A 14,415-nucleotide genomic window follows, 5' to 3' on the forward strand; every position below is an offset into this window, starting at 1 on the left:
TTTCCCCCATTCATTTCTTAACTAAATTTAGTTTTTTAAAATCAGTTTGAGCTCTCTGCCCAATGGTGATAAATACTATAAGTAATTTTACAATGCAGAATGCTGCTGTGACTGGACCCATACCTTAGCATCACCGTATAGTGTGTATATATGCAATGCTACAGTAAATGCTCTCAGGGTGATTTTACGGTAGTAGAGGATGGTGTCTAGAGGATGGTGAGCCTATTTGGGACAAAGTCCAAGTCTGTCTTTTAATCAGATCATCCCTGTGCACACACGCACACATCAAATACCAGTTCCCTGTTCGGTCTGCCCTCCTGGTTAGTCTCCATCTCTGTGCTCCTCTTATATCAATGGTAGGTTTTGTACACAGAATATGTGACTCTTGAGGATACACATATGAAAAACCAAGCAGTTGACATTTATTAAGTGATCATCTTTATTGCTTTTCCTTTTTGACCATTTAATTTACAAATCAGCTACAAAAAATAGCACTTCTTGCTCATCCCTCCATTAATATAATATGAAGGCGTTTCTGAGCAACCGTGCAGATAACCAAAATCAAGACATTTCACGACTGCTCATGACTACTTAGCACAAGGGACACCTGTCAGTCATTAATGAATTGAAGCCCAGGCTTGCTCACCTGGGCTGATAAACTATACAAGCACTTCTTAATGGGGCAACGTGGAGACAGTGGTACAGTGTAATACAAAGCACAAGTTCATGCCATGATGACCTTTTTCCAGGCAAATTCTGTACCCGCTAAACTCCCTTATAGGCACAAGTACCAACAGAAAATAAAAAGGCTTTGATGCAGTTTTGAGCATGGGAGCAACCTAAAAAGAAACATGATTGATTGAGAATATAAAAAAAAAAGATAAAAGATATAACTTTCAAACTGGGTCCAATAAATGGTCTGAAGACTTCTATGACATAGATATGAGTAAATAGCAAACAACTACTTTAATCTCAATCAAAGGGGTAAAAAATATATTTAAAAAGAAAAACCTACACAAGGGCATTAAAAATTAGACTAAGAGTTCTACATGTGACAGTATATTTCTTTCTCTTTTATGATTAGAACATTTTTGTGTGTACATAGCTTTGAATATTTGCAACAGAATACATGGTCACTGGGTGTGAGAAATAAAACCGGAACTAGTTGAACTGAGTAGTTTATCACTACTGGGATGCAGTAAACAGAAATAATAATAAACAAAAATAGTCTTTCTATTCTAAACTTTCTCAAAGAAAGTAACGAAAGCATTTGAATTATGGAAGTGTGGGAATATATATTGGAAATGAAATGGTTCGAGCTTAAAACATTAAGCACTGAGTAGAAAATAAGAGGCCTGCGGCAAAAACAATAAGAAAGCAAACGATCACATTCTTGTCCAGTGTAAAGTGGGGTGGGGCGGTGGGGGGCTGACGAGGGGGAGGGAGGGGGAAGAACAATGATCAGTATAAAAGAAACATTACACTGCCAGAACACAGGGCAAGGTAAGGAGAAATAAGGGGAATAAGAGAGAGGGAGATAGACAGAGAAAGGGGGGGGAGAGAGAGAGAGGGGCTCTTATGGAGAACCCATAGATTCCTGAGACTGCTCTAAGTAGATATCTTAAATAAGGTACATGTGGTTTGTCCAACTTGCACGCGTACCTTGTGTAAAGTGCAGCGTTACACGTGAGGGGAGCGGAACACACCTGCAGCCCTCACACATCCCCAACAGTGTCTCCAGTCCCTTCCACCACCCCCCAAACTCCTCCAACTGCAAACTTGACCATAAAAATAAATTAAAAGACAATAGCAATAATAAAGTCATGGTATAAAATTATTAATTTTCCTTTAACACTAAATAAATCACATTGTATGTAGACCACATCAAACAGCACTTTGCTGTCTGTAGTACATTAGCTGATTAGGGTTTATAATATGGTTTACTACATATTTGCCTTGTTAAGAACTGATCTATCCCTGTTCCTAAACATCTGTGAAATACAACCTACGGCACAATTGGCTGAATAAAAAAAAAAACATTGTAATACGTATTTAATTTCATTATTTTACAGTTTGGTAAGCAACTGCTTACACCAACAACTAAGAGAGGGAGAATAAAAGCATTAAATGATTGCTTACAAGATTAACCCCCCCCCTCGTTTCTCCAAAAGCTCTACAGTAATGTTATGTGCATCTGAGACTAGCTAGACAGACATCAAACTAGCTGGGCTAGATGGTAACTACACTCCCCCCTCATGTTTACCTAGACCTAGACTCTCTTTCACGCACACACACACACACACACACACACACACACACACAGTAGAGAAATCTATAGAGCTGATGCTGTATGCTCTCAAAATGTCACAATTATAAGACCTCAAATGTTCCTTAAATGAGCCTATAAAACAAAAATCCTGCAATGTTCCTTGGTTTCTTGGGTAAAAATTCCTTTCAGAAGAGTTGAGCTCTTAGTCTGGCCTAAGAGCTCTCTGTAAAATGCCTAACAAATTAAATAGGTTCGTTGTTTTATAAAAAAGGGGAGAATAAAAAAAAAAACCCTTTGCTTCTAACATTTAAAACAGATGTCTGAAGCCAAACGCATACAGTGTGTATGGGACATGTCTCCTATGCATCAGCCTGACACGGGCTCGGCCACGGCCCTCCTGTTTGCCAGTGAGAGTGAGGAGGCTTCTGTGGGCAGCAGGCATCCTCCACCTTCCTCGAGTCCTCCGAGACAGACTCGCCCCTCCGTCAAAATGCTCGCCCTGCCCAGTTGTCATAACGATGTCTCGTTGTCAACAAACTTGTCCCCCTGCTCATCCTCAATGCTGATCTGGATGCTGGCAGCTTTCTCCTCGCTGGAAGGGAAGAGTAGGGTAAGCATCTCACTTGTGAAGGCTATATGGAACTAGGGTAAGCATCTCACTTGTGAAGGCTATATGGAACTAGGGCTACAACTAACGATTATTTTCATAGTCGATTAATCTGACAATTATTTTTTTGATTTTCTTGATTTAATCGGATAGTTGTTCGATCGATAATATGGCAGAAAATGGTGAGAGAATCTTGATAATTGTTTTCCAAGATTGTCTTCAAATGCTTTGTTTTGTCCACACGCCAAAGATATTTAATTCACTGTCAGAGGAGTATTTAAAGCTGAAAATATTCAACTTTAAGAAGCTTCAAATCAGAGAATGCTGATGTATTTTCCTTAAAGAATGACACAAACCGATTAATCAATTAACCAAATAGTTGGCGATTAATTAAATAGTTAACAACTAATCGATTAATCAATTAATCGTTGCAGTTCTATCTGGAACTCTTCACATAGGTTTAGGAGACCCAAAAAACAGTCATGGGTGGGACACTGATCCCCAAATGATACCTTATGATGGATGTTTCAGAAACTAGTGAGACTAACAATAAATCTTGGTGTGATGGGCTGAACTGTCTCAATAGCAACTTCTTGTACAATCTCAAATATTCAATTAATGCACCTGCAAATCAGCTACATGGTGTGAATACCCGCAAATACATTTATTAGATTAGCAATAAAATATGTCAATCACAATCATCACTTCTAGTAAGAGGTGACTAATGCAATGTTGTGAAACACACATTGATTTTTTTTATCAACACCACAGCTTAGCATCAGGCATTTCATTTGGCAAAGGGTTTCAATAAAACTAAACAAAACCAAATCCCATTAAAAGGTTGCATGTGGCATCGGAATGCATGCGTTTGTGCACTCAGAAGTAAGGCACAGCGAGTAATGAGCGGGTAAGGGCTCTGATGGATCAGCAGGGTTTGGCATGAACAAACGACCACACAGACAAGGCCGACACAACAGCATGTGGACAGGAGGATGAGAGAGAGAGAGAGAGAGAGAGAGAGAGGAGTGAGAGGGAGGAGTTAGAGGGGTCATAGCTACCTTGTGCAAGGTTTGTGAACTTTTCCACTGTCAGAGTTCATGGAAACAGCTTTCCACACAGCGGTTTTGGCCATTTCATCAGAAATGTTTACCACAGACGGGTCAGCACTAAAGAGGAGGACACATCACAGCACCTTCAGCTGGTCAGCCACATACACGTGCAAATGCATATGCACATATGGTACAAGTACACATGCACATACAGTATGTACTATGTACACAGCAAGTGACCCCACACACATACACACAGAACAAAGACATACACATACAGGCCTAAACACACACACACACATTCATGTCACACATTAATACAATGCTATCCACATGTTCTTTAACTCCAGAAATCACAGGCACATTATAATACATCCACACACACCCACACAGACAAACACACCACACACACACAATTACCAACACGGGTTCTCCAGCACGGTGTGCGATGGTTTATAAAGCATTAACACCATCTCAGATCCATCGGGGTATGCATAGTGCCTGGGGCCCCACATGTAAGGGGTGGCAATTCAAAGATGACTAATGCTTTATGAGGTCACTTTAGTTGACTGGGAAGGGAAGCCATTAAAAATACTTTTCACACATCTCTGGCCAAGTTAATGGTTCAGCTAGCCTACTGTATCTGGAGCATGCAGGCCAAAACAGACCGTAAGGGTGTTGTTTTGTTTGCTGTGTGAAAAATGTCTGATCAATCATTAGGCAATGTCTGCAGTCTCTGAATACTGGCGAGTATGGTCATTTCAACCTTACACTGCACAAAACACACTGATCAACCCAAGCCGCACAGCTCCTCACTCTGGGCTTATGGCTGCAATCACTTAATGTTCCTTCTGTTGCATTTCTGCATTAAATTAGTTGTATTATACAATTTTAATCCTAGTATACAACATCAGAGAGATATTTCAAATCTAAATCAAAGTTATTCCTGCCATCAACATCAAAGCAGAAGACAAAGTCATAACAGAAACAGTGTTCAGACATTGTTATCCCTAAAATGTTGAGTGATGCAGGCAACTACACATCCTACATAAGACACTAGTTACTGTATCTACTGTGGTTAAAATGATCCGATATAATCTATTTGGATGACTCTCTAATATCAGGCTTCCCTGAAGTTCTCATTTTTAACGGCTGGGTTATTGGGGGGTGGGGGTGAGTGCATGAGGTCCCGGGACCATGCAATCACGCCATGACTGTGTCCAGTTGTGTAAAAAAAAAGGCAAAATAAATCACTGTGTTAAGCAGTCAAACGTCAGAGTTGATTAACCGCCGGGGAAATCAAAGCAACGGAAACAACAAGAGCAGCAACTCATGGTGTGAAGGGATGAGGGGGAGGCGGGGTGAGAGGGGGTTAAAAGCAGGCCTGTGAGAAGAGAAAGACCAACCCCTCCGCTCTCCATGTCCTCGTACGAGGCATCAGAGTCTAGGCTGTCCGATCTGTCTCAGGGGAGAAACAGGTCAGGAAAACCATTTTTATTTCGTTCATATCTATTTTGTTTTATTTCAACTTCTATCTTGATTTCTGTTCAGAACCCAAAGCTATCTTCCTCAAATAGTAATAAACAAAAACTCTTAAGGACAAGAGACAAAGAACATGCATCACACAGACACTGCACTGATTGAAAGAGTGAGAAAGATAGCATGGGCCTAACCTGACTTTCAGGGCCTTGACTGGGATCTTGAGAAGGTTCTCCCCCTCGTACGGCAGCTCAATATCATGATCTGCCTCCAGCATCCGCCGCGCCTCCTACAACCAGAACAAATAGGAAAGTAGGCCAGTCAATGGAGGCCTACAACTGGAACATACCACTAGCTTTGGGAAAGCTAAATCTTAACACATCATGTTCATGTTCCTGATGACATAAAGTAAAGTAGGAGAGAGGCCGCACTATGCATTTATAAATTTTTTTATGTGTATATGCATAGTGCGGCCTCTCTCCTACTTTCCTTTATGTATAACTATCCAGGCCAGCACTCTTAAAGTTTAAAAGTAGACACATTGAGTGAAACCTGCTCCTATCCTCACTTACATGTTCCTGATGAGGAATACAAATTACACCAAAAAAAAAAAAAAAAAAACACAAATAATAAATGATTAACTGAAGCCGATATATCTACTCTGGCTTTCACCAGACCAAGCTCAATCTTTTAAGATTGAACATTGGTCTGGGGAGTCTGTTATGTATTTTCTACTGCACATAAGGCGTGATCAACGGACATAGTTCAAGTGACTCTGTACGCAATTGGATAGTCATTCACCATCATCAGGCTGGGTTCACCCAGCCTACGATATATCGTATTGCAGGGGGCTTTTTAAAATGTAACCCAGCTGTGTGTGAGCTCTACTAGGGCCATGGAGCTGGTCAGCGGCCTCCTCGTGACTAGACCAGCGGTACCTCTTTGGCTTTCTTTTTCTTGTCGTCCTCCTTCTTCTTCTTACTCTCGGGCATCAAATCGTCCAACCAGCTGAGCTCCCTGTTGGTGAAGCAGAAGTCCAGCAGCTTCCGCACAAACACCAGAGCCAGGACCTGCAGAAGGAACAGACCGTTAGTCCAGAGAGTCCAGCGCACTTTTGGAGTCAGTTGTACTTCTGTATTTGCCCCCAGTTAAAGTGATTTAAGTCAATCAGTCTTGACCATGTCATATGCACGTCATATTCAAATTTGCAGTGGTCTCTTAATTTTCAATATGACCGTCAACTCATTTGAATGTCACTCAGCAAGCGTAAGATGACATCAGACATAATCTGCAGTGGTCTCTTAATTTTTTCCAGAGCAGAAATTTTTTTTTTTTTAAAAAAATGTAAAAGTCACACACACACACACACAGAAACCAGCAGCCCCCACTGTGCTGTGGCTGGCGCAGGCGAGTGCGTACCATCATGGGGAAGACGACAGCGGCGGCTGAGGCCTTGATGACCCACAGCAGCACCAGGCAGGTGAGCTGCACGAAGGTGAACACGTGCACCTTCCACAGCGGCACGTAGCGCAGGTAGATCAGGTCCGGCTGATGCTTGGCAGGCATGCCAAACAGCTTAATACGGTCAAATAACTACAGGGGAGAGAGGGGAACCGCAACACAAAACAACAAAAATATACTTGATTAAATCAGCATCTTTTCAGTGATTTTCATTTCTTCTATCTTTTATAGCATTGTATTTTTAAAATAATAAAAACAATAGTATCATAATACTATCTTAGTAATGTTAATAACTGAATATAACTGAATATAATGACTATATATATATATATATATATATATATATATATATATATATATATATATATATATATATATATATATATATATATATAATAATAATATTATAGTTATATCATATACATACCGTGTTCTTGGTTATGTTATAACACATAATTTATTATGCATTTATAGGCTATATTACATGTATGAAGTATTTACACTTACCTGAATGCCCTTGAGTGATGAGACCCCCATGTAAAGAAATACCCCATACAGGACTGGCATGGGAATAAACTAGAGAAACACAGAGGTAGCCATTTCAGAACCAGTCCCACAACCTTCTTTTTTCCTAGATCCTTTCAAGTGATTGTTCCTTTTTCTGCTTTCATCTCCTTATCCATTCCAGCCTCTTTCTCCATATTCCCATCCCCCCAATCTCACACGGCTAAATTTGACCAAAAAGTCTTCAACTTTCCAAATATGTGGACTAGGGCTGGGCGATAAAACGATAGCGATATGTATAGCAATAGACATCTGATCGATATCAATAAAAAATATGTTCGATAGAACATTTGATAATTAAAAGCAACACACACCTCCCTCCTTACGTTGTCCATAAATAAATAGGCTAAATATATCTTGCATTGTAGCTAGTATGTGCAACTCTACCAGAGTAGGGCTAGAAGTAGGCCTACCTCAACACAGACTCTCAATGAGTCCTTGCCCTGTGCACACTCTCTGTCTCTCTCTCTCTGTTGCAACTCAAACTGTTGCATTCAAATTGACTGCTAAGTTCTAATCATCTCAATCCAGATGCAAATGGAAAAGTATTTTCCAAGACTCAAACGGGCCTGTCCCAAGGAGAAAAAGTATTCATTTGAAACTTAAACACACGTGGGGAAACCGAACAATCTAACCAGTAGACTATGATAAACTAGCAAATTAAGCTACTTTGTTTACAATATTTCCAGGCTTCAACCAGTGCTGCTTTTCATTCAGACTTATGTGCACATTTATTTATTTGAGTGTTTTTCATGTTAAGTTTAAAAAAAAAGTGTTTCTGAAATCTGAAATAGATTTTTTTTAAAAATCAATAATTATCGATATCGACTGATATGAAATACTTATATCGTGATACAGTTTTCAGCCATATCGCCCAGCCCTAATGTGGACTACAAACAGGTCAAGAACAAAGTCGTAGAAGTCTACAACTACCAATCTTTTGGTTAACAGCCAACCCTAACGCCAACGTTTATCTTCCATGACATCCACCATGCGCTTCTAGTGAGCGACTCTGACTCCTCCTTTGAGCCCTGTGTTCAAAAGGCTCTTGGGCATGCTGCCATCATTCCCATCCACCCCCATTCCACCACTATGGGTCTGATTGGAAGTTAATACACATCTGCGAGACTAGAGAGACCATGACCCAGCACCCCCCACGCCCCTGCCTTCTTCTCTTCTCACCTTCAGCACGGAGGTCATAAAGACGGAGAGACCCATGAGGACAAAGATCATGAGGCCAGTGAATCTCTGCTCGCGGATGCCCAGGAATTTGGGCTGCTCGCCGGGGGCAGAGCACTCAGACTCCACCTTCAGGCTGTTGACGTGGGAGATGGAGAGCACGGTGGCCGCCACGAACCACGGCAGCCCCATGATGGAGCACACGCCCAGCATCACCGCCACGATCAGCAGGTCCAGGTGGTACCCGCAGCCTTTCTGTAAGGAGGAGAGCACACGGTTGCGCACACACATTGGTATCAGCAAACAACATAGAAACACACACACACACACACACACACACACACACACACACACACACACACACACACTCTCTTCCTTTACAACATTGGTATCAGCAAACAACATAGAAACACACACACACACACACACACACACACACTCTCTTCCTTTATCAATAGCTCTGGCTCAATATCACTCCGTAAAAACTCTGCTATAGTTTATATAAAATAGTGATATAAGCCATCACACAAACACACGTGCACACACACACACACTCCACCAGTTCTAGTAACAATATACACACAACCACCAGTTCTAGTAACAATACACACACACACACACACACACACACACACACACACACACACACACACACACACACACACACACACACACACACACACACACACACACACACACACACAACCACCAGTTCAGTTCTAGTAACAATACACTGAAGCGATAAGCTTTTTCGGGTAAGTGCAGAGGTTAGTGTTCACTAGTCACCCCACCCTTTGGACCCAAAACCAAACAAACACCTAAAAAAGACAAACATACTGTACCAACCTCTGAAGCTAGACCAATGACTGTTGGATGTATGGACAGATATGGACAGACACACACACACACACACACACCTTGAGCTTGTGCTCCTTGCGGTTGATGATGACTGCAGTGATCTGCTGGTCCATGAAGATGAGAATGGTGCACAGCAGAGCCGGAATAGCTGCCGCCAGCAACGTCCACGTGGGGTTGGAGCCCAGCGGTGAGATCAGCCAGCCCCGGTGCTTAGAGGTGGGCTGGAGGACACAGGAAGTCAACGCAAGTTTGCAAACATGCATGCAAGAAAGTGCTCTAGGTAATGCAGTCACAGTGTGTCCATCCTCTTGAGGTCACCTCTTGAGGCATGGCAACATGGCAACTGTCCCCCATCCAGTCACATATGTTGTCATTACATATTAAATAATAATAATAAAAAATAAAGTAAATAAATAACATAAAAAATAAGGTCACAACAGTTCACATAGAAGTGAAAAACTGAATGAAATCAAGAAGGAGAAGAGGAAGAATACCTCAAATGTGTCAGGGACATTGAGTTTAGGAGAGGGTATTCCCACAAGGTAGTCCACCAGAACCATAATCATGATGGTCAGAAAGATGGCAAAGTCACTGATTGTGGAGCGCACCTACACAGGATTACACACAGAGGGCACAGAGAAGAAGCAGACATCAGCTGGGGAATACATCTCACACACACACACACACACACACACACACACACACACACACACACACACACACACACACACACACACAAAACCACGAGCTGCTGTACCTTGGTGGGGAAGTAGCGCTTGGTTTTGAACTGCTTGAGAAAGGAGGAGAGGAAGAAGGTGGTGAAGAAGAGGATGATGGACCAGAAGAGCACGTCGGGGATGTAGGGCCCCTCGTGGCTGCAGGCTGGGCCCACAAACACCCCTTGGAACCTGGTGCACATCTGCAGGGGATGCAAATCCATACTTAGCCTATTTCAAGCCATGCAGTATAGTTACCACTACAACTCCTCATTGAAACCAGATCACTGTATTTTAGCCAAAAATTATCGATAAAAGCATAAAACTAGCTAGCTAATTATTAAAGTAATAAGTACCAAACTCACAAGCAACAACAACAGTAGCCAGGATAACAGCCATTTTGCTTCAAACACACACACACACTTACAGGCATGTTCAGCTCACTCCAGCTGATGGAGTCAGGAGTGAAGCCTGACTGATTCAGCAGGTTAGTGATCTCAGGGGTGATGTTGGACGGCGCTGAACACTGACAGCTGTGGTGGGAGATCCACAAAGAAAGGACAGAGTGGACATAGTTAATCATGAATCAAATAGCCCAACTAACTAAACAGTGCAATTACATTACAGGCTCCACAACTGAAAATACCTAAATAATGAGTGAAATCACAAACACAAAAGTATTGTAATACACAACAGTATAATATGCAATATTGTGCTCCTGACATATAATTACTATATTGTACAATACTTTATTACATTGTAATATCACACTAATATTTATTGACAGCATGGATAAAGCATACATATTTTACTAACATATATTACTCTGTGTGGAAAAAACTATAACTTGCTGTATAATGTATGTACTGTATATGAGGTTCACAACAATGTTATGATGAGTCTCTGATGAGTTTTCTGAAAGTAAGGTCAAAGTAAAGGGCCTAGTATTTAGTGAACGTTTTTACACATAGCGTTACGGACTCGTAATGCCATGTTGGGCATTCAAACTTGGGCCGACCGATTGTGGTACCTGTAGAAGGTCAGGTTGTCCAGGTTGTTGTGCATGTCGACGGGGTAGCTCTCGCCCAACTGCACCAGCTTCTCCAGGGCCTCGTAGATGAAGATGATGCAGATGAGGGAGGCGAAGGCCTCCTCCGTGAAGCGCGTGATGTAGCACACCAGCGAGCTAGCGTCCGTGGCAACCAGCACCAGGCACAGGAAGGCCGTCCAGAGCCCGATGCTTGTACGCAATGGCAGGTAGGACAGACCATAATCACTGAGGGAGAGGAGAGAGAGAGAGAAAGAGAGAGAAAAAAAGAAAGAGAGAATGAGAGAAAGAAAGAGAGAGAGAGAGAGAGAGAGAGAGAGAGAGAGAGAGAGAGAGAGAGAGAGAGAGAGAGAGAGAGAGAGAGAGAGGGTGGGGAGACTAATCAGATCGAGAAAAAGGGACTTGAAACAGTTTTAGGTCTCGGTCACCTGATTGTGGTACCAGCCCATCTTTGATTACTGTAAGACTGTCAACATGTTACCAACGACAGAAAACATCTGACGGGAAGGTTCATGCATGTCAGAATTTTATGGGACAGTAAGATGCATTAGACTAGTGAATATTGTACAAAGTATAAATAATCTGACTCCATTCAATTAGTAAATGACCTACACTATCATTAAACAGTTTATAAACTAAATGTAAAATGCAATGGCATGGCACACCAGGAGTTAATTGAATGGTAGATGAAACAACAGTTTATTACTGCAATAAACTCTAGCTTAAATGTTACAGATGTCAAGTAAACTGCATGTGAGACCAAAAGGTTTAAGTATAACTGTAACCAGTAAACACATAATTTGATCAGATACAATCTAGACAGAAGAAACTCAGAAAACCTCAATGCATATACATTCAGAATATATAGAATAGAATATATGAGATATAAAAACAAAACATAAAACCCATTTCAATGCATTTGCCAATCCAATGAGGCCCTAACACTATCCCCATTAACCAAGGCCAGCAGAGATTACATGGGACTAGTTGGGCTATAAAACTATGGCACATGTTTCAGATTGTAATGAAACCATGATCAGACTGCTGCCCATATAACAAGGATTAGAGACCAAGCATGAATATTGTACAATTGCACAAACTTAAAATACCACTAATCTTGAGTCTCTCTGACCTTGGTAAAGCTCTGGCATGAAATCATTTAAATATGTGCAACATTTGCACAAAAAGTGAGTAAACAACCAAAGGTCTGTGGGCTTAGTAAGATATACATGTTTTTGTATTGACGGCCAGTCCAATATAAACCATCCAATTCTGAGCGTGTGTGTGTGTGTGTCTTCGCCTTGTCCTCCAAGCACGCCAGCAGAGCCAGAGAGAGACTGCAGCATGTTGGCTCACACACTGCTGGTGTTGTCGGCCCTGGTGCTGGCCTACGGTGCACCTCAGGACAAGGGCGACACAGACACGCTGACCCGGCTCCAGGCCCAGGTGGAGGAGCTCAAGGACAGGTTGACCATCGCAGAGAAAGAACTCAAGGAAGTGAAAGGTAGGTAAGCAGCATGTCTTTGGGGCATGACTAGGTTTGCATATGTGTGCACTCTTTCAGCGTTTCTAGTGACGTTACAGTCTTTTCTTTACTTGGCTAACATGAAATCAAGCTCTGGTGAGAAATGGCCAGTCTAGGCACTGACGTCATGCTTGCTCACAGATGTACCAAAAGTTCTCTGCATCACTGGGTGGAAATGGACTGGTTGAAGCTGGGTCATTTTACAAGAAACTTATCTACAAAGATGTCATCACGAATATTGGCGAAGCATACAACAAGGAAACAGGTATCGTAAGCCATACTTTAAGGCATGCTGCGAGTTCAGTTGAGAGTTAGTTCCCTTTCAGCCTTTCTTCCTCCTTTGTACATTTACTTATATATGTTTATTTTGTTTGAACTCGCAGTGCATTTCTTGTCTCTTTGTGTAATTAGTTTTTATCGGTAGTTACAAGCCTGTGTACTTTAACCGCCCAGTAGGCCTACGGTAACTAGAACCAACTGAACCATCAATTTATTGACATCAAAGGCAGCATCGGCCGTTTACTTCTTTCCATTTTCCCTCCAGACCAGTGCTCGAATTACGTGGGATCCAGAGGGAGCCAAGCTCCCATAGAGTGAGGACTGGCTCCCATGAAAGCAACAAAGTCAAAAATCTGAGGGGGTCTCTCATTTCTGAAGGTGTCTGGCATTGTAATTTAATCTTAAACAACCGCTCATTATCCATCCCTGTGCGATGTCCTACCATTAAAGACGTTATTAAAACATAGGCTACTACGGGACGCAGACCTACCCTTGAATCCTACGTCTTGAACGCAGCATGACTGCACTTCACCACCACACCACTAGACTAACCTCAAACCGCATACGATCGATTTGACAGCACTCGAAAATCTGAAGAAGTCACCCTGCTTTAATTTGAATGTTTTGTCTATTTACATAGGCGTTCATTGGGCTAGCCTACATGGTTTGATAAGTGCTGAAAAGTCCTGTTTGCTGTTGAACTTAAGCTTCACCTCTTCTAGTTCAAGTTCAAGTTCAATTTATTTCTTTGTCCCAAATGGGCAATTGTACCGCCTTGTTAGGCTATGTGCGGGGTGTGCCAACTTTTTATGAGATAGAGAGACCCCCTTTAAGACAAAAAGATAATTCGAGCCCTGCTCCAGACACAACCGTACTGGCTTTGTATGGACCTTTGTTTCTCCCTAGTTTTTACATTGTTTCCCCTTCACCTTGCACACACAGGAATGTTCACGGTGCCCGTGAGGGGAGTTTACTATGTGCGCATGACCGCTAACGGCCCGACAGACAAAACCCTCTCCGCCGTGCTCTATAAGGGCGATGAGTCTCTGCTGATCGTCCACGAGCAGCCCTCGGGTGAGGGGAGCGACACGGCGTCCAACGGCGCCACCTTTCTGCTCGAGAAGGGAGACCAGCTTCACGTTAAGCTCTGGCCAGACACACAGATCTGGGACAACTCCAACCGGCACAGCACCGTCACGGCCTTCCTGCTCTACCCCATGCCAGACGAGAGCAGCCCGACTACGGAGCCCAACCTCTGAGACCACATCGACACCATGTACAGTATGTGCCGTTTTAGTTTTAGGAATCATGATAATAAATAAATCAAATACCTACTTGTGTGAGCGTACATATTTCTTACAATCTTGAATTTCCCCTAGGG

General features: G+C 42.2%; 1 protein-coding gene and 1 pseudogene across 5 annotated transcripts in view; one reads left to right on the forward strand and one right to left on the reverse strand.

Moving 5' to 3' along the window:
- Window positions 1–415: 415 nt before the first annotated feature.
- The window catches only part of LOC125306613 (sodium bicarbonate cotransporter 3-like), a 63,226-nt gene continuing 49,226 nt past the window's right edge, over window positions 416–14,415 (reverse strand). For 3 of the 5 annotated variants that reach the window (XM_048262081.1, XM_048262082.1, XM_048262079.1), the window contains exons 14-25: window positions 11,213–11,458; window positions 10,610–10,715; window positions 10,224–10,385; window positions 9,961–10,074; window positions 9,526–9,687; window positions 8,612–8,863; window positions 7,373–7,441; window positions 6,824–6,997; window positions 6,343–6,474; window positions 5,599–5,693; window positions 3,935–4,042; window positions 416–2,861 (exon numbers count right to left, since the gene is read on the reverse strand). In XM_048262081.1, coding sequence (XP_048118038.1) covers window positions 2,780–2,861; window positions 3,935–4,042; window positions 5,599–5,693; window positions 6,343–6,474; window positions 6,824–6,997; window positions 7,373–7,441; window positions 8,612–8,863; window positions 9,526–9,687; window positions 9,961–10,074; window positions 10,224–10,385; window positions 10,610–10,715; window positions 11,213–11,458 — 1,702 coding nt within the window. In that variant the 3' untranslated portion in view covers window positions 416–2,779. Of the gene's footprint in view, window positions 2,862–3,934; window positions 5,384–5,598; window positions 5,694–6,342; window positions 6,475–6,823; window positions 6,998–7,372; window positions 7,442–8,611; window positions 8,864–9,525; window positions 9,688–9,960; window positions 10,075–10,223; window positions 10,386–10,609; window positions 10,716–11,212; window positions 11,459–14,415 lie in introns of those variants that run through there. The other 2 variants (XR_007195581.1, XM_048262080.1) reach the window with 2 other exon arrangements.
- LOC125306614 lies at window positions 12,408–14,366 on the forward strand (annotated as a pseudogene).

The sequence above is a fragment of the Alosa alosa genome, chromosome 13 (genome assembly GCF_017589495.1).
Source record: "Alosa alosa isolate M-15738 ecotype Scorff River chromosome 13, AALO_Geno_1.1, whole genome shotgun sequence".
NCBI classification, from domain to species: domain Eukaryota; kingdom Metazoa; phylum Chordata; class Actinopteri; order Clupeiformes; family Clupeidae; genus Alosa; species Alosa alosa.